The 21,378-nt window shown below is 41.1% G+C and overlaps 1 protein-coding gene across 1 annotated transcript in view; it reads right to left on the bottom strand.

Annotated features, from left to right (window-relative positions):
* The window catches only part of rev3l (REV3 like, DNA directed polymerase zeta catalytic subunit), a 65,711-nt gene that overhangs the window by 30,416 nt on the left and 13,917 nt on the right, over positions 1–21,378 (bottom strand). Inside the window, 6 exon segments of the mRNA XM_051072055.1 lie at positions 907–1,011; positions 1,333–1,427; positions 2,266–2,392; positions 5,717–5,877; positions 7,207–7,281; positions 7,936–8,125. Coding sequence (XP_050928012.1) covers positions 907–1,011; positions 1,333–1,427; positions 2,266–2,392; positions 5,717–5,877; positions 7,207–7,281; positions 7,936–8,125 — 753 coding nt within the window.

The raw sequence follows: 21,378 nt of genomic DNA, 5'->3' as shown, positions 1-21,378 counted from the left end.
GGCGCCACTGAAATGAAAACAGCTCACTTTAGTTCTGCTGAAGCTTTGAGCATTTTGAATACAGGTTCTTTCTATTATGTACCTACATCATACTTATTTCAAAGCATCTGCTCTCTTAAAACAGTTTAGCCAGAATATCTAAAACAGGGGCCCCAACAACAAGAGAACCTATGAGAGAGTGAGAGAATGAGCTTGCATAAAAACAAATTTATCTGCTTTGAGGTTCATTGTGGTTACTTACTAAAATAAAAAAATTTAAAAAAAAAAACAGAAAGACCTTAATGCTCAGAAAGTATTCTTCCACTTATTTATTGCACTGCTGAGTGGTCTAAGGTGGTTACCTGTGGTACTGATGAGCAACTTCAGATAAAAATCAGTGTATTACTGTTTTTTTTTAATATTATTTTTATTTGGACTTTTCATATTTGATAGTGTCTGTACGAGAGAGAGAAGGAGGTACGACGTGCAGGAAAGGTAAAAAAAAAAAGGTAGGAAGGTTCCAGTTATTCATCTGGGGTGTGTAAAAGCAATGAAAGCTACCTGCAAGACATGGAATACAATCTGAAAAGATCAATTTATACATCTAAACATGGCATGGCATTTTATAATACTAGAGAGGCAGGATTTTACTCTCTACTAAATTTTCATGGCCCTATCTATTTCATCTTTTCTTAAGGTGATCACAAGGTTAAGCTTAGAGATATGGCATTTACGTTAAAGGTAATCCACCAGGAATACGATGGAAATTCTAAATGGCAATTGTGTAGGTTGCTAGCATGTTAAAAGTCTAATGATAATGATATTTCTCGCATGTCTGTATTCAAGACAGGTCACTGTTAATGTGAGAAAAAGGACAGACGTGTGAAAACATAACAAAGAGAGAGTTACTACTGAGAATCTCCTCACCTTGTGACTCGGGGGTTTCTATCTGGGTGGCCTGGTTCTTCTCTCTCCTCCTCTGCTTCTCATCCTCCCAGATGGCCTGCAGGCCAGGGTTCCTGCCAATCTGATCTGGACAGAGACGAGTCACAGCACAGTGTGTCAGTTAACAAAACAATCACATTTTATTACTGTCTTTTGATGACATTTTTAAACCCTACAACAAAACTTTTCTGATTTTTGTGTATAAGTTATAGTGAGTCAGAACACATGCACTGCCTGCCCTGGAGTGGACATTCCTTTTCTTTCTTCATTGTAAGTGCAGTTTACCTGTGTCCAGCCTGATCTCAGTCATGTGTTTACCAGCACATGATTTGAAAGAGGGGGTAAAAAAAGAGGCAAAAGATCCAATACTGATGATTCCAGCTGTATGTTGGTCCTGAGAGAACTTACTTTCAATTTCCAGGCGGTTGAGGATGTCTACAGCCACAGCATCAACCTCTAGTTCACAGGTGCTCTGCCTCTCCACCTCATCCAGGACTAAGGAGCTGTAGGCAGTGAATTCATGCACAACTGGTATTAAAAACACATTGAAGTGCTCACAAAGTCTAGAAAAATATTGAAAGTATCACATTTATTTTAATTTTTTGTTTGTTTTTCATTTTTGGTGCATACCAATTATGCAGTGCATACAGAAAATATTCAGACCCCATTCACTTTTTTTTCTTCAGTGTAGTAGAAATGTTTCTGTAGCCTTTCCCAGATCTGTGCCTCGCTTTCTCATTATGAGGTATTGTAGTGTAGAGCAGCCTGATGAAGGAGGAAGGAATTAGACTGTTTTAACATGTTGACAGCAAATTTTTACAGGCTGCTCTTTGGTGCCAGTTCGCATAAAATGTGAAAAAAGTGAAGGGGACTGAATACTTTCTGAATGCACTGTACATGTTGCAATTAAAAGATTATTTTATTAATAAAAAATAGAACAAAAATACAAATGAATAACTTTCAAAGAAACTGAAGTGTTTGAGTATAAACACTAAAACTAGTTCAAATAATGAGACAACAATATTGGGGAAAAAAGAAATATACTGATATCTTTAAAAATAAGAAAAAAGAAAGCGAAAAGAACTTAACAAAATTATCAGCTATTCAAAACCACAGGAAGTAACTAATCATTAGTTAGCAAAAAATTATAAGTATATAAAGAATAATGCACTCAAGGACATAATTGTCTCCAAAAAATATATGGATATATAGAACTGTAGCCCCTTTCAGTAAGGAAGGGTTATCATATAAAAAACTGGAAAAAAAAAAACAAACTCTTTGTACGTCTTTTTAGGACGTTGACTTAGAGTAAGAGATAATGCAGCCTGTGCTGGGACTCACCAGGGTAGGGTATTCTCCTCCCAGCGGACAAATGTGCCCCCCGGGGTACTGTTGTTGAGCTTGGAGCTCCTGGGGCTCTTCCATGGGCTGATGCTGGAATGACTGCTGGGAGTTTGCCTGTCCTGGACTTCTGGAAAACACACACAGACAAAATGACAAAATATGGGAGGAACTGCAGAAGGCTTAGAAGACATTGGAATTACAGTTATAGCAAAATTGAGGAGATCAACATCATTACAACAAAGTCTGACCAGGCAAGAAACACAACCAGTCGATCAGACAGGTTGTAAACAAGCCAACAGGTTATCCAAATAATCTAGATCACTTTATTTTGAGGTAAAACTGAAAGTGAATGTTTTGGTGATGAATCTTCACTGTTCAACTTACAGTGAGTATAGTAAGTCAAAGTCAAATGCTGAGGTTGGTCTGTTTTTTACGGTAATCATTTTACTGCGTTTATTCTTCCAAAAAAAGTTTAGCTGAATTGGGTTTTTGGTTACAACCTGTCTGATCATCTTTATGTTTGTGTTTCTTACTCAGTTGGACTTTTTTCTTTTGTTGCGTCATGTTGCTGTATTCCCAGTTTCAAGCAACGAAGTGGGTGAGAACAAGGTTGTTCGTTGATACGAATGATGGCCAGAGCTATGAAAAATAAGATCCAGTTATAATTACTATACCTAACAGTTAACTAGGTTGCAACAGGTAGTTACAATACAGAGATACAGTCATTTATAACATTGGGACATTTCAAGGATAAACTCTACTAAGGTATTCTAAGTGTTTTGAAGGTAAGTATGCAAACTGGATAATGGACCTCAAAACACATTAAGAGTTCTATTGATCTTAAAATGGCCCATTTTAGCAACCCAGCGCCTTTTATCCTTCACTTGATCCAAGATTAAGGACTTGCTTTCAAGTTTGAGCTGCAGGGGAGAGGAAATGTAAACAGGTGTACCTATTATTGGAGTATTTTGGTTTCTTTGCTGCACAGGGCATTGGAGCCCTCTTTCCATTGATTGCATCAGTGTAGAGGTGGATCAAACATGGGAACCCTGCTTTTGTCAGAGGAGAGTCAAGCGTGAGGATTTTGAAAAAGGAACTTTATTAAAGTCAAGTGTGGAATTTCCTGTCCTGAATCGTTAATGCCCTCACATTTGAAGGTGGCCCTGCTGGGCTGGATGCTCTTGCGGGAGTTTGAAGAGAGAGCCCTGATGGGGCGTGATGAGTGGACGAACTGGTCAGAGATTAGGACTAAGCTCTGATCAAACAAAGTTGGCTGGCTGAGGTTTAGGCTCCATCGGAAGGAAGGGAAGTTGGATTTGTGAGGGTGAGGTTCACCTAAGATCTGAGAAGGAAACCCTCTTTCTGACACTCCCTCTGTGAGGCCCAAAGTGATGGTTATGTTCACTGCCTGAGAAACAAACTGTCCCCACTCAGTACACACTTTGCACATATACAGATTTCAAATGACAAGATTATTGTTGCTTTGCTGTCGCTGGTGACAGATGTGAATTCTGAACAATACCTAAGGGTAGAGCAGAGCAGTAAAGAATAGACACACTCAGAGGTTACAAGAGTTACTAATCAGTGAGGGATCTGCAGGCCGAGAACAAGGAAAAAGACGGATCTCCAACCCAACATAAGAACAAAAGGAATTAGGGAATGTGAGGTACGATCAAAAAAACCAGAGACTTTTCCTGCTACAAACAAAGCGTGGCACGGTACTGCACACGCAGCAGGTGCAAACAATAACTTTCGTGAGTCTGAGCGATCAAAATCCTGCGTAACCTGTGTTACACTTGTTTTTGTGACCACTTGCAGAAGCAGCACATGTCCAAGTCTGTGAGAATGTCCATCACCAGGCCCAGGATGAGCCAGGAAGAAGGAAGGTGTGTCATGCTCAGAATTTTCATTCATGAAGCTGTGTAAATTAATCTCCCAGAGCAGCGGCAAACTGGCACCAAAGAGCAGCCTGTAAAAATTTGCTGTCAAGCAGCCTCAATTTGACGCATCGAATTCACACTGACGCAACATGTTTGCCAAACAACAAATCATTCATTTAATGGATATCTTAATCAGTCATTCATTTCAATCAAATGAGAACTTATTTATTTAAAAATGAATAAAACAGACATCATTAGGACTGTTTGACATTAGAGTCAAATTCACTAAATTCATGAATAGTCCAGCCTTGAAATACATATTGTCTGCCAGCAAGCATCTGTACGGTACAAACGCTCACAGGTAATCAGAGCAATCCACTTAAGTGCCAGAGCTGAAGGCAACTGCACTTCTTTTAGTTTTCTTGAAGACATGTCACCTCTCATCTGAAAGGCCTCCTCAGCTGGTGACCTTGAGCATGTTTTTCACTTCTTGCACCATTGTTTGTAGTCTGGTGTCCACTGTGTCAGGTGGTTGTTTTCTTGACTTGAATCTCCTGTAGAATCCTCTCCATGTTTACCTTTGCTTTTTCATTGCACTTCTACTTTCCTCTGTGTCTTTAGGCTGCCATCTCTGATAGAAGCAGAGCCAGAAGTTCTTCACACCTTTTGAATTAGTTTTTTTTTTTCCCCCTTTTTCTTTTTACAATCTCTAATCAATCTTTGTGGAAACTTCCCAAATTATTTTCAGGAGGCTTTATTCTAACATTGGTTTTTACTTTTCTCTTCCTGCCAAGCAGTGAAAGGAACAAAATGGTTGAAATGGGCAAGACGAGCCAGTCTGAGTGAAGCAAAGAAAGAAATATAAAAGAAAAAAGTCCAAGGGCAAGACAGCCCATGAGACCAAATATGAACAGAAGAGAGATGGCAAGACAAGGGAGCGGAAAAAAGAAAAGGTTTTCAAAAGACAGAGGTATCCTGAGGCTGAGGTGCGATCAGGACTAATTCAATATGACATGAGGCATGGCAGCCATCACTGGCCTGCTCTCTATCCCTGCTGAGCCATAGGGAACAACACAGTGAGCATGAAGATGGCTGGCTCTGCCCACATTGTCCCATGAGGACAAAAAGCAGTGTGTCCTGATGTTGATGAGACAGTCAGAGTAGACCACTTTCTCAACAGCACTGGGGAATACCTAGACATGTGTAGCCAAAGAACTGCCTCAAAGAGAAAACAGATGGGGGCGGGGGCAAACGTCAAATTTAATTCATACTTTTTTTTTTTGTTCTTTTTTATGATCAGTTTAACTGATGATCTGTCCAGGGTGTACCCCACCTCTCACCCAATGTCAGCTCCTGCGACCTTTAACGGATAAGCAGTATAGATAATGGATGGATAGATGAATGATGAGCATAGGTGTCAGCATTGTAGTTACATGTTAAAACTAGAATTACATTTCAGTGAGTATCTATTCATTTCAGATTAGCTAGGAAAAGCCTGGAAAAAATGGTTCCCAAATTATTAGGATGAGTTGTTTAAATTCTGTTTTCTTTCTGTCCTAATCCCTTACCTGTGTTCTGGCTCCTGCGGAACTTGACGGCTCCCAGGTTTATCAGGTTCATGCCGTACAGGTTGTAGTCCATAAAGAGCTGCAGCAGGTAGGGGATGTGACCCTCATGCGGCTGGTAATTCTTGCTCATCACTGCTCCACTCTGCAACAGCTCACATACCCTGCAATAAACAGGGATTATTCCATAACTAAAGGCATCTGCCACTTGGGTAAAAACAAACAAACAAACAAACAAACCTTTGCAGATTAGAGATAATTAGTCCTTTAATTTAGTTGAGATGGTGTAGATTAGCTTCTCCAAGCTACTTACGCTACCAGTTACTTCAGTGGAAGAAGTTGAACTTCAGCCAGGCTACACTAGGGAGAAATCTGGTTTGGTTAACTAAAGCTACTAAAGTAGTTTAAACTACTTTGTTAAATAAAAACCTCTGTGTAGCCTCGTTCAAATGAATGAGGGTTGCGTTTTTTTCTCACAGTGCTATCTGAACGTAGCCTCAGGTTCAGAGTTGAGCCCTGCATGAAAAAACACAACCCTCTCTTCCATTAGAATGAACTGAATGAGGCCAGTCCTTCAATGCAACAGGACACCAACACATAAAACAACACAATAATGCACAATTTGTAAGACAAGATTATGATAGTTTTCAAGTCTGTCCCAACAAAACATCACAGCAGTAATTTTCTCATACTTTTTTGTTGTTTATTAGTAATCTATAAAATGTAAAAAGGTCTATAGATTTAGAAGATTTAATACAACCATAATTTAACCATAATAATACTGAGTAGTTCTGAATATCAGATTGACTCTGACCCTTGACATTTACAATTATGGTGCCACTTCAAATATATAAATCTATAAATAGATGTATTATTATATAAAATCCTTTCATCTAACTCTGTGTTGAGCATATACTCAGAAAAAAGACAACCTGCTTTCCAGAACAATCCACTGTGATTGTGCAGTACCTGCTTGATATTTAAAGATGAATGGGGAGCAGTGCACTGTGTGGAGGTTTAAGGTCTGTCCTGGAGTCATGTTTCCCCTTTAAAGGTCAGACCACCATGCTGACTGACTGACTGAGGAGGATGTAGGGCAGCCAGACCTACAACTCAGCCTCACCTTTTTCTTCCTTCTCTTCCTCATATCCTTTTCATACTTTTCTACCTTACCATCTGTCAGTTATTTTATCTTGCTCCCTTATTCTTTCTCGTCCTCAGTTGCCCTTTTCCCTTTTCTGCTATTCCTTCTCTCTCCAGTCTCACTCCCTCTTTCCCACTCTGTGAGTCACTCGCTCTCTGCTTCCATACACATACGCACACAAACATACGCACTCAGCCAATCAATTTGTTCAACTGAATGCGCAACAATCGATTTCAGTTTAGCGAGCTGGAATCCTGTGCACATAGTTTGGTGTTCAGTGTCATCAAACAACAGGAGCCCGTGATGATCTCTATCCACATTTGACTGCACTGATCTGCAGTAACCTTACCTTTTGACCATCTGAGGGTTGAACAGATAGATCTTCATAAAGTGCTTCTCCTTGGCGTGGAAGCCATATAATGGCCTGTAAGAAAAAGACCAGATGGGAGACATCAACTTACTACATATACATTTTAAAATGTCCCCTCATTGTTACTTTGCAAATTTTAAATACTTTTATAGTCATATTTCTGGGGCCATTTTGGGGGCTGTGTACCCACAAATATCCTATGCTTTGGGTGGGGGTGGGGTTAAGGACAACATTTAGACATCAACGTTATATTTTGTTAGCATGCTGGTCGCACCAACATCAGCCATAATAGAAATAAAGGACATTTTAGCAATTGCAAGACAGCTCAACTGTTGGTTACAGTTTTCAGGTAACATGCTGACTGCAACTCTGACAGCCAAGATTTATGATATACCAGTTTCCTTTGGCATGTCACCATTCCAGTGTCAGTGCTGGTAACGTCGCACAGTGATGCACAAAACTATCACCACACTTAAATGTCCTTGTCTGGAATAACTGATGGTGTTACTTTGTATTATTTCAGGATATTTTGATAATGCATATATAATAATAATTTTAAAAATGCAAGGCATTCGAATACTGATTTGGACACATGGAATTACCATGGCAACGCAAAGCATTCGGGTCAGCGCTACATATTTCATACTTCTATTTGAGCAAATCTCTACTTCATCAGCTCGGTCAACTTGGCAATGATGAGTCACTTACATGCCAGAGACCAGCACCACTTTGAAGACGTGTTGGGTGCTGGAGGCGGGGTTTCCCATGGCAACGTTGAGGGCCCTGTCGATGCTGAAGGCCACCTGCCGCAAGTAGCGCTCTGGCTGCTGCCCATAGCCATCATATGGTACATAGATGTAAGGGAACACACCATGGAGGTGAAGACATGTTTTCTGACCTGCAACACAACAACAACAAATCTCTTCAACAACAGGATTATAATTTTATCCATTTCGTCTACCTTCATGTTTTCTGTTCTTTCTGAGGCAGAAGCCTTTTTATTTTGCATTAATATGAAAACACAAGAGCTTCTGTTCTCAGATCTAATGACAGTACACACTTTCTCCATTTCTCATCTGTTATTTGTATTTTCATTACCTCTTTATTTTACATATGTTTGGCATGCATTGAACACAACTTGTATAGTATATTAGTAAGCTGACAACTAAGGCTGTGTCATGGTGATGTGGTACCTGAGTCTCAGTATAGTAAAATCATATTTTTTCACTGTCTGTGTTCACAGCCTACAACTGCATTCCTAAAAAATTGTTTAAGTTCTTAAAAGTAAACGTCAAAACATGAAAAAACTCACTCTAACGTTGACAAAATCATGACAAGACATTTGAGGCCAGCTTATGGTACTTGACAGTTTTCAATGCTTGGTGTATAAATAATAGCATTCTGGGTTCGAGCCCCAGTTCGTCCAGGGCTTTTCTGTGTGTAGGTTACATGTTCTCCCTGTGCCTGCATGGGTTCTCTCTGGGTACTCCAGCTTTCTCCCACAGTCCAAACACATGCAGCTTAAGTTAACTGGATGACTCTAAATTGCCCATAGGTGTGAATGTGGGTGTAAATGGCTGTTAGCATGTGTTGGCCCTACAATGGACTGGCGAGCTGTCAAGGGTGAACCCCACCTCTCGTCCCATGTTAGCTGGGATAGGCTCCAGCCCCCTCACAACCCTTAAGGATAAGCAGTATAGATAATGAATGAATCTTAGCAACACTTGTTAATTCCATCAGCAAAGTACAAGTCCAGAACTGAGTGATCAAGTGGCCTACAAACATCAAGATCAAATCAGAAAAGAAAAAAAATCTCTGTGGTCCAACCAAAGATTCTTTCTTTCTCTCTTTTATGAAAGACAAAAAGTATAGTGTGTTGCAATGATTGAGAGAAAAAAGTTTTTACAAGTTGCATTCCTCATAAAAAGAGGAATGCAAGTCTCTAGGCTGAAGTTAGTCTGATAATCACCAGCTGGACATGTTTTAACCAACAAAGCCTGCATCAAGTTTGAGTTAGTTTTAAGTTTGATGACTCAGAGAAGTAGAGCACAGAGCTAAAGCTCTGCCTCACTGTCTGTTCCTGAGGCTGAATCCACCATCTACATACAGTATTAGCTGAAACACAAATGGAGGGCACCTACTGTACTTAAAAAAAAATCATATTGCAATTATTTTTAACAAATACTGCAAATATGATATGAGTCACAATTTTATTGCAATTAATTTCCACTGAAAAAATAAAAATGTTGATGACATGACTTTTACTGGGGTCTGTATATACTCCCTCATGTCTGAAGAAATGTATGCCAGGGCATCTCACCATAACACCACAATGCTTCATTTATAATGATATTTTGTGCCACATTTTTACCTTTATCAAAAAATTCCAACTTCTGCAATTTGGCCATACAGCAATTTCAATAATATTGTGATTAACTGTTCAGCCCGAGCTCTTACCACATCCATTTAACAATTTCATAGGGATACTTCTCAGCTATATTCACTGGTAAAAAATGCTAAGACTGCAAAGAAAGACAGAAAAATGCCAACAAACAAAACAGAAAATTAAACTCTGGATGTGCAAGTACACATCAGACTACATGACAATAATGGAGGAATGATTTCATTTTATTTTTGAGTTTGCCCTTAAGGATCAACAAATCAAAATACATAAAAAAATCAACAGCCTGGCAGGGCAATATGAATCAACCCACTCTGCTCAAACATTTATTTCCCAGCATGCAGTGACACAGTCCTGAAGAAACATATAAGCTGATGTGCTGTAGCTGCCATCAATTTGACGACTTCTGCAGATACTATTAAATCTACTGAGGGTGCAACTGAGATGGATGGAGTGTTCTGAGGCTCGAGTAAACAGTTTTTTCCACCTGTACGTTTACTGACTGATCACTGCAACACAGCACAGCACAAAGAACTAAACACAAACAGGGTGGAAGAACACTGCTGGAGGCTGTGAGTGGACCAGAGTGGAGAGGATTGAGGTCTTGAGTGATGTGAAGTGAGGTCAGCCAGTATAGGCAGAGGGAAATACAGTATTTATAATAGGATTGGTGTGACATCATCAGTCCCAGACAGACACGCACACTGCTGAAGAGTCATCTGAGGTGAGCTGTGCTGCAGGCACCATGCTACGATTCATTGCCTTTATGCCATTATCAGCTTGGGCCAGTGCTTGTATCTGTACATTGTGTTTCATCAGTTTACATAAGGGATATTAATAGCAGTGTAAAAAAAAAAAAAAACTAACAAAGAGGTGCTCACAAAAATCTAAGCTTTTCACTCCCTCCATTCATCTTGCATTAGTGACTGACTGACAGACAGTTGGACAGGAGGAGGCAGTGTAGAGTAGGAGCCTGAGGCTTGCCCAGACGTGCCCGCATGTGCTGGCACATGCTCAGAGACATGCCTGCCTTCCTAACCTTCACTGCTAGTAGTGGAGCTTCAGGAAAAGAGCAGGGGGGGCAGGGGGCAGGCACTACCACCTCCACCCCAAACACACATGCACACGCGCCCATACATTCTCAGCTTGCCAACTGCCCATCCTCACACTATGGAATGACAGATGTCGCTTGCAATGCAACGCTACAGTTCCCTGGGCACAATCGTTGAGACTGCTGGACCAAAAGTGAAGGTTCCAAAAGAGGAAGAAATATTCTTAGCATCCCTCTGCACAATAATACATATGACTGCTTCCAACCAGCAGGGGAGGGGATGCAACATGGAATGTGGTGTTGAAAGACAATGAGCTTCTCAGAGCAGGCTGGTGTAAGCCTGAATCAGAAATCTACTGCGCTGCTAAGACTGAAGGAGCAGCATGTACTAAAGCTCCCTATGGAAGGCAGTGGTATCGAGACAGATTTGTGTGAGAGCGACGCACACATCAGATCATCATCATGATAAATGGGAAATTTCTATTAGATTTTTCATTCTTGGAAGTGAATTAATGTTTTTTTGAATACCATGATGGCTACATTATAAAATATCACAATTTTAAGACCAAATTGTGAACAATCTAGAGCAGAATCTATGAAGTCCATTGTACACTGGTGATGTTACATTACTGTGAGCAGAGATGAAAAATCATGCTAGTGCTTGAGTGAGTCTTGACAGAACATAAAACATTTCAGACACAACTGTGTCAAGCAAAAATGCCAAACATCTGGTTCTAGCCTCTCCAGTGTGACGATTCATTGCTTTTCTCTTTTTTTTACACAAACTAGTGCAGTGCTCATTCAAAACATGCTGTCATTTTATTCAATTATCTGATCACCATCATCTAATGTCCATGTCACTGCTGTTACGTGTGTCAACATATCAATAACTCTGGTTATCAACACATCAGCACTTTGTTGTAAGGTCTCCCTGTGTGTTGATATGCACATAAGAGCAGCTATGATTAGTTGATTTGAAGATTAATTATCAACTGATAATCAATTGACCATGAAAGTCATTTCACGATTAATTAGTTGAAATAACTTTCACAGTTGACCCTTGATTTAACATTACTGTAAATGGAATATCTGTGGGTTTTCCACTGTTGCTTAGATGAAAAACAAGACACTGTGATGGGCATTTTTCATTGTTTGATTATTTTGTAGGCAGGTAGAACTACCATATCTTACATCTACCACATCTATGCTATACAGTAGACAGAGTTGTATGAAGGGTCTCTTGCTTGCTCTCTTTGTGTGCGTACATCGTGGGCACCGGGGGTGAGGGTGGAGTCTTCCAAGAGTTGTCTAATAGTAGTGAATATCGAACAGTATTTTTGCTTGAAATACCCAACGCTAGTATCCAGGGAGATGAAGTGAGACAGTGGGATCAGTAGGTCTCAGCCTAGTCTGCAGTGTGTATTTGTGTGTCTCTGCTGAACGAGGCTAAGGTGTGTGTAGCTCCACTGCGAGCCACACAAAGGCTGGCAGCCACTCAGGCAGTGAGGGAGCAGTGAGGACAGCACGCGTCTGTCTGTCCCCAGCCTTCCGTGTCAACATGGACTCTCTTTCTCTCACACGCCAACGCACACCATGAGCAGCCAATGCCGGTTCCTGCTGCAGTTGCTAAGCAACAGTGCCGGCACAGCAAAAACCCCTGATGGACAGGGGGAGAGATAAACAAGTGATTCTTTCCACCCAGCTGGTCAGGCCACAGAGAGAGACAGAGGGAGAAAGTGAGTGCGAGCGTGTGTGTGTGTGTGTGTGTGTGGTATTATTCATATGTTATGGGGACTTGTCTTCCTTATGAGGACAAAAAGCAAGTCCCCATAACAGAAATCATTAGATTTTAAGGTGAAGCTTTAGGGTTAGAGTACAGATTAGGGTTAGGCAAGTAGTAGTTTAAGGTCGAAGACAGTGCAAGTCCCCAGGACATGAATGTAAATCAATATAATGTCCCCTGAAGTCATGGAGACAAGACTGTGTGAGAATTCTAACTGCAGTGTGTGAGTGTGTGTGTGTGTGTGTGTGTGTGTGTGAGAGAGAGAGAGAGAGAGAGAGAAAGAAAACAGGAAGGGGTAATAAAGACAGAGTATAAATGTGTGTGAGAAAGAAAAAGATGTTAGCAGAGGAGAGGATGAAGGGACAAAAGTAAGTAAAAGAAAAGCAATCAGAGTGAAATCCTCAGACAGACACCTGCTGTAGTCAAACTCCTGACTGGGCAATGAACCAAGAACCTTCTGAAACTGATATTATGAATCTCCAATTGATCTGATTTATGTCATGATACTATGTTCAGAAAGTTTCTCCAGACATGCTGCCTTTTGTAGAATGCCCCTTTAATGTACCAGAAAGTAAACCAAAAACACTCATCAGACACAAAGTAGCAGCCAGTCACTGTTATTCACACTGTGTACTTTGTAGGTTCTCAATAGTGACCAATTTCAATACCACATCTGTATGAATTGTAACAGACAGTGGAGACACATTGGTGAAGAAACTGTATTCCATGTGATTGGTCACATTTGGTCAATACTGGATCCCTCTGATCAGTAGAGCAGAGAAGGTGGTCACAGGGAACCAGGTGAAGATAACTCGAGTTGACGACAACTGCACTTCAAACCACCTGTTCTCAGTCTTCCAGCATGTTGTACACAACCACAGCATGGCTGTGAAGCTAAATGAAAGATGGCTGTATGTGGTCTAACTGATCTTTGTTTGCCACAAATCTAATAATATCGAATACAGACTTTAGTGGCTGTGGCAAAACAAGTCCCTCATGGTCTAACCGTGGGCATGGCTCAGCCAGCCCCTCCACACACGCACAGCAAAAGCCACACTGAACCAGGTGAAATGATGATAACATGTTACTTGAGGCTTATAGTTGTTTTTCCCCAAAGACTACATAATTCAAGCCAGAAAGTTTGGAAGAACAAGTTACAATGGACCTGGTCTCAAATCAGCACTCAGAGCAGCCCCACAGTGGGAACATTTTGGGTTTAGGTGTTGCATCAACTAGTAGTCTCAATGTGAGGAATTAAGGGGACACTGGTAAAATGTAGCATCAGTAATGTAGTGTCTGCATGTGAAACGTTCAGGGGACAACTGTAAGTCGTAGCCAGAGAAACAAAACAAACAAAAAAACTGCATGAAGAGAACAGTACAGGCCTGAATGCCTCCTCCAGTTGCAATAACATCATACTGTGACTTGTGTATCATGATAATATCGTATCATTTAGCCTCTGGTGATTCCTTTGTGAAGTATTAGTGTTAGGCGATTGGATGAATATACTGGCAGTTGGCCACTGAGTTCATCACCAGTTGTTTTTTTAGTCATTTTTGTCATGTTATTTTGTTGATGTTAATTCAATGGTCTGCCTCCTTTAGAATTCAACTTGATAAATAATTAACCTGCAATTCTTGGCATATGCTAATAGGAACTGGGAGATGAAGTTCAGCCATATCATGCACGTTCTTGTTGCACTGGTTTTGGGCTGTCACAAAACAGGGGACAGACTAAATGACAATTTAAGTGATTACTGTCCCATTGATTAGTGCCGAAAAGCAACGTTTATTCATATCTCATATTTATGGACTAGACCAAAAACTGTATGTGGTGATGTGCTTTACTAGCATATGTTAATCCCACTTGTTTGTTCATTTGGAAAATGCAAACAGAGGCCTCCTCAATTAATACAAACAACAATCATTTCCCCCTGTTGCTTTTTTATGTAGTACTTAAAAACTATTGTGTCTAATTGACTATTGTCAGAAATACACAATTACTAATTAATCAGTCTGATGAAGAAACTGAACTAATGGCCATACGGAGGTTGAAGGAAATGTACAGTACACTGAACACACTGCATGTTTCAGAAACACTTATTTGTTGCTGATATGTTGCATCTATGGTGAATTTGCAGAAACGGTCTTTACATCTTTGGCTTATCAGCATTCAAGACCTCAAACTTTACTGACCTCTGTATGTGCACCATCAGTAGTTGAAGTAAAAGCCACACTTACAACTAACCTGCAGTGCTTCACATCAAATGTTTTGTTGGTGTGTCTTCCAATGGTATACTTTGGTCATGTAGATACAACACACAGCTCTAAAGAAGCCAGGTTTCATCAGAACAAGAGCTTAGAGTCAGAGCAGGCCATCAGTAACACTGCTAACTTTTTCCTTGGCAGTAGAGTCTGTTTACTTTCTGTCAGCCACTCTGCCTGGTAACCAGCTACAATTTAAAGATCCAATTCCAGTTTGAGAGTCCTACGCGTTATGAGAAAAACAGTCGTTTCCTGGCAAGGACAGAATCTGTCAATGATGGTGCTGAAAGACAAAAAGACGAGTTTCTGTCCCTTCTCAGGAGCTGGTAGAATATGCAAATATACAGAGCAGAGCTGTTGATTTTGCTAAAGCAGCAAATCCTCTCTCTGTTATAAGCATTACTTCTACAAGCCTAAGATTCATGACTGCCCACTGGAACACAGAAGCAGAAAGAAGAGACTTTGTCAAGGTCCAAGGTAGGTTTGCAGTGTACAAGTGCTCCTTTCCAGGAACATTCCTCAGAACACATAGATCTGTGGCATTTGGTGATGCCAATTATCCTCAGGCTCAAACTGTGCACTTAATTGTACTGGACATAGCAAAAATAGATTCAGGCACTCACAGTGTGTTCTATATATGAACACAGTGCATTGAGTTCATTTTTTCTCTTTCACTCTCAGAGGTTTGGGGGCGCAGTCAGACTCTGTCAGTAATCACACAGACAGCTGCCACGGGGAGGAGTGGAAGAACATGTTAATAAAACCAGTGGTGGTATTAATTAAAGAGAGAGAGTTGGATGAAATTGAGGACTGAGCAGTGCCACCGCCTGGAGAGAGAACATCAGAATTGCAGAATATGTGCTCACTACTCACATTCATGGTGATGGTGGAGAAAGTGAGGGAAAAAAATTGCCTCTCTCTCTCTCAAGAACTTAATCAAGTGCCAAAATGTTAATGCAAATGTACAGTTTGGGAATCTGAGGACACACAGGGGGTGAACTGGAAAAGACACAATACAGATACTGTACAAAGTATCTCCATGTTTCAAAAGGAATCTGTTTCAATCCAGATGTGATTTAATACCTACAAACTTTGCATCTGCTTTCCTGCTCTATTCAAGCTGTTTGATGACTATGCAAACCTGCCAAAAGGAAAATAACACTGGACCTCACTAGTTTAGTTACAGTAACATTCAAGAAATCTGACAAGAAGCAACAGAAACACACAGAAACGTGACAAAAGTTTTGCTTTTCTTTGTGGAATTTCAGTACACAAAAATACATCCAATTTAAATTTGTCCTTAAGTTACCTCAGAGTCTGGGTTTGAAAGCCTGTTTGTTTTGGATGAAGCAAATGCAGCACCCTCTTGGTGGGTCACTCTGTGTTTTGTTGCAACATATTTGCAGGGTTCTGCCTGCAAGTCATGACTGAGGGGACAGATGGACCGGTGTTATGCCAAGATTTGTACCGTAGCATATAACATATGGTGACAACCCTCTAAATCACATTTCTTCTAACAGGTTCAATGCTATCATTTGCTCCTAAATTAAGAAAGGAGAGGACAGAATAATCAGATGAGCAGTTAGCATATGAATGAGTGGAACAGAACTTTTTACACTATCGCATCAGTCTTTCCTTCAGGCTTAAGCTGAGGACCACAGGCTCTTCAGCAGTCTTGGGCGTCCGGCACACACCTGGTGTTTTGCTAAAGAGTGCTGGGTGCACATAACCACTGAGCACACCTGGAGCTCTTCAGTGCAAGGTGAGGGAGACAGACTATATTTATATTATGTCAACAAGTTAACAGATCACTAGATGAAGGCCAGTATTTCCCATGCTCTCTCTCTCTCTCGCTCTGACGTTCAATTAATTATGGCCATTATCAAAGCTGGGGCTGCTGTAGCAGCGCTGCTGGGGGTGTGGAATGGACACACACACTTGTGTGCTGCACAAGCTGAGAGGTAAATGCACAGGTGAATACTATACAAAGTTTTAAGCTGTTGGAGCTTTCTAGCATTAAAAACTATAAAGTGTCATAACCGCATCAGACTCACTTCACCTTATCCTGAAGAAAACTGGGTATGCTCCAGAGAGTGCTGTGATGCTGTGACACTTTGTAGAAAAAGCTGCATGTGAGCTGCAGCAGTTCAGTAAGTAGATGCACAGGTGAAGCAGTGCAGCCCAGCTTGCAGACCCAGTTATCTCTTGATTTACATTCTCATGATTAATGACTAACTAATGTATTTAATTAATGTAATTATACTAACTAATGCTGCCTTGTTAGCTAATAATCAACACAGATATTTGAAGTAGGTGCAGTGCACTTCATGCTTTGTAAGAGAATATATAATAATATACTTATCTTTTGTGTAGCGAATTAAGTAAAACGTGGGAGCAAATTCATTCAAATGTGGGAATGGATTATATCTCATTCTTGCACTAAATGTAGTAAAACATGGATTTCAATGAATGTATTTTCTCTCTATGACCACTCCAGGGCTCTGTAAAATACAGTCTGTCCAACGCAAAAACAACTACTCTGCATGAGGAGACCAGCCTCAATCAGGTGTTCTCCCAGTGCAGCATCACTGGCTTTATTCTTCATATTCTCTGCCATTGTTCTAAAGAGTTCATTGCTGGTGATGTGTGTGGTAATGTCACACCATGATGTAAATCAGTAAATGTGACAAAGCTCCCATATAAAGATCCTTAAAGACAGCTTTTACGTACAGTAAATTCACATCATCAGCCCTGAGGTCAGACATGCAGGGATATGCACAGCCACAGAATGAGGAAGGTTCCTTTGTGTGTGTGTGTGTGTGTGTGTGTGTGTGTGTAAGAGAAGTATGACTGCAACAAGAGGATGAGTGGCGGGTGGAGGGGTGTGGGTAGATGGGACAGGGAATGAGGATTCTCAATGAACTGTCAAGAGTTCGTCAATCACTTCCTCTGCAGCCTCCTTCTAAAACACACAGGCAATCAGATAGCTGGTGTATTTTCTTGACAAAGAACGAGAATGCAAGTAGAACACGTGTATTCTATACCATGGTGACCTGCTGCCCCTCAACAAGTCTAAACAAAGAAAGGTCAACAGCTCTGAATGAACAGCGAGTGTTAGGGATCAATCCTGGAATTAACCACTTATGAGAGTGCTTCTCTAAAAATATCAATTCAGGTGCTCGGCCTGTTGCAATTCAAGTATTTCAATTCAAGTGGTCAGAATAAAACATTTAGATGGAAGAGTGAAAAACGTTGTGATTAGAGTGTGAGGTGACAGTGGCTGTGCTGTTGCTGCAGTGGGAGAGAATGGTGTCACGTTGATCAATGAAATTGATCGAGTTGATCAATGTAATTACATATTTATTGTCTGAAATCCATTAGCAAATACAATCAGTCATGACCTGTCATTTCAATATGCAGGCTGTTGGTCATGTGATGACACTGTATTAAACCTTTTGATGGGAGAGGTCTGCTCCTTTTTAAATCATGCCTTTATTCAGAGGTTGACAGAAGTGGTGTGGACAGAAATGGGTAGGGGCAGATGGGAAGTGACATGCAACAAAGGTCCCCAGCAAGAATCATACTAGGTACATTATAATCAGACCACCGGGACATCTCATGTCTTGAGAAGGCTTTCTGACTACAGCTGACAAGGCACAGCAAGCTCCCTCACTCATCTCTCCATCTACAACTCACCACCTTCACACCTAAATGACTGACAAACAATAATAAAAGTGACCTGTAGCCATGTCTCTGTGAATTACTGCATTCACAAAGTCCCTCCAATTCCTACCTGTTGTTCATCATTTTGTTGTTGGTGTGAAAAAAAATCCCCTGGTGTAAAAAAGCTGAACATATACACAAAATGTAGGTGTAAAGTGTAGGTGCCCCGCTGAAACAGAGAGGAGGAAATTGATTGAGAACATGTCACTTAGTTGGTTTCTTAGCCTGCTTGCTTTTTGTGGTTGTTAATCGAACTTTCAGTCCCAATTCCATTAACCCCCCCCCCCCAACTTCAGCAACTCACAGAAAGAAGGTTAACAACAAGAAAGTAAGGGGACAACTGAAAGCCCCTTTTACACACAGATCACACAATATTGGTGGTAAGCAGACCTTCGAATACGCCGCCGAAGGTTGTTTACACAGAACCACATGAAGCCTGTGTAATGTTGTTTTGGTATGTGATTTTATACAGCATGCGGCATCACAGAATCAGTAAGATATGTGACAAAGCAGCTTCAGCAGACGTCATTAACTTGTGATGGACAGAATGTATGGCATCCAACTCACTGTCCCCCTGCCCCACTTTCCTAACACCAAACACAATCAGCTCCCCATGTTTCCTTGATGACCACTTTGTTGCCAGCATGTCTTCATTGCTCAAACTAAGCCTGCTGGAGAATGGGCAAGGGTGTACCTCCATGCCAGCTATCCCAGACGTCTCCCTGGCTGAGGAGGCAGACAGCACAGCAGAGCCAGTCATTCAAGCAGACAGGATGAGGCTGACCAGATGGTCACTTGGTTGTGTTTCATGCCAGATCCTCGTTAAACAGACAAAGCAAGGATACATCAATCTTCATAAATATGAACAGCGAAACTGAGGTTGTCTGTAGTGTGACGATGGCCAGCTTACACTGTGACTGTGCAGGCTGGTCATTCTGCCGTTCATGGCTGGTGAGAACACAGTGTAGATGGAAGCGGCAGATTTGACAGATCTAGATTGGGTCAGGGATGAATCAAAAGCAAGACGGACAACTCAAGAGACATGATCCGAAAGACACCAAAACCAGGAGAAAAACAGGAGAAAGGACGTTCTTCTCTACTGGCAATCAGTCAGAGAGCTGTGAAAATGTCAAACCTTCAACATTAAGAACCCACGATCTGTGACCTACTGGAATTGCAAATGACAGTTCCAATGAGACCAGACTAGGCGTGTGAATCCCATCCTCATTTATGATATGCTCAAACAATGAACAGCTGGTGTATCAGGATGGTGCTGTCTCTTAAGTCTTGGGTGTCTTTGCAAAAGTGAGAGCTGACGGCTCTCTTTTCTCTCTACTTTCGGTCCATTCCATTCTCCCCTGCTCTACCTTTTGGACAGTGTGTAATGTGTCCAAGCACACTGTTTGACATTTAGGCATTATATGAGCCTCGGCCCCCACCCCCCAGTAAAATGACTTGTCAAAGACAGAAAGTGCAGGGATTCTTTGAGTGTGCAGCTGGATTAACACGACCCCTCCCCTTCCAGTTCATGTGAGCAGTCAGCTTGGTTCAAGCTACCTGTGGATGATCAACTGATCTCTTTTGGAGAAGAAACTATCTAAGTGGTCCATTCTGAAACATTCTGCATCTATACTGGGAAAATATACTTCTACACTTTGTAAGCTACCCTGAAGCTGAAATAGCTTACCGATTCAATATTAAACAATGATTTATATTTTAGGCAAAACTCAATTTTGAAGGAGAAGGTGTTAACTAATCTGTCTTCTGTTTGCATAGACATACAGTTTTGTGCCATTGGGCAAGATGTAAGACAAGGTCTGTGGATCTGTGTCTGTTTCAGAAGACAAACTACAAGCATTTGTGCATCATGTCTCATCTGTCCCATCCAACTAAATGATGTCTCATCTGCTGGGGTCTGAGACTCTGCAGAGGGATCTGTAAGAAAACAGGATCATGGTCCAAAGTGAGCTGGATCAAATCAGATCCATTGTTACCACACCTCCAAAATTGTGTGAGTCAGATGTTCTCCACCTCAATGAGGTCTGCTAACAAACAGCTGCACATTGGAACAGGACAGAATGGCAGACAATGGAAATCTAGGAGGCTTGATATCCAGCAGAGTTAAAACCCTGTCTCCATGCACCAAACTGCATCAGTCACATTAACTACAAAGGGGAGTGTGTGTGTAAGGAGAATGAGACACCTCCATGCCATCTGGAAAGAAATAGGTTACAGCATGGCTTTCTGTGCTCACTGTGGTAGTCACACTGATGAACTCTTCAGCATTAAGGGGTGAAAATTCCACCCCTTGATGTTGTTGTCTGGTCACTGTCCAGTTTTAGATAGCTATATGATGTTCATGCATGGCATTACTGATACAGTTGGCACCACAGTATTTGTAGATACAGGATGTGTACCTAAATAAAATCTGTAAAGTCAGATTCCACTGTAAGGAGGCTGAGTTAACCAGTTTTCATCTTTATTTAGTGTTGCTCGCTCGCTCACTCTCTCTCTCTCTCTCTCCACACACACACACACACACACACACACACATATGTATTATTACTGCAATGTTATTAGGTTGCAATTACACTGCTCTGCAGAGAGCTTCTAATTTGAAACAACGCTGAAAGGAAGTTGAGACAGTTGTGATACCCAGGAGAGGAAGAGGAGAAAATGAAAGATGAAGGGTAGATTTTTAGAACTACTGATTCACTCTACCGGGACAAATCCCTATGGTGGACATCAAAGAATTCCATACAGTTTTTATGGGCCATGTCAGTCCCTCTACCAGTTCACCCTGAGTGCCTCTCAATCCCCCCAAAAAAGAACAAATGAGCAAATCCTTCAATTGACCAAATTGGGCCATCAAGTTTTGCCAGAGACCTTTGTTGTTTTTGTCACCCACCAGTTCACTCAACACTCAACA

The sequence above is a fragment of the Lates calcarifer genome, linkage group LG7_1, assembly GCF_001640805.2.
Source record: "Lates calcarifer isolate ASB-BC8 linkage group LG7_1, TLL_Latcal_v3, whole genome shotgun sequence".
NCBI classification, from domain to species: Eukaryota; Metazoa; Chordata; class Actinopteri; family Centropomidae; genus Lates; species Lates calcarifer.
Note: the sequence above shows the minus strand (reverse complement) of the source record. Positions and strands in the feature narration are given on the sequence as shown.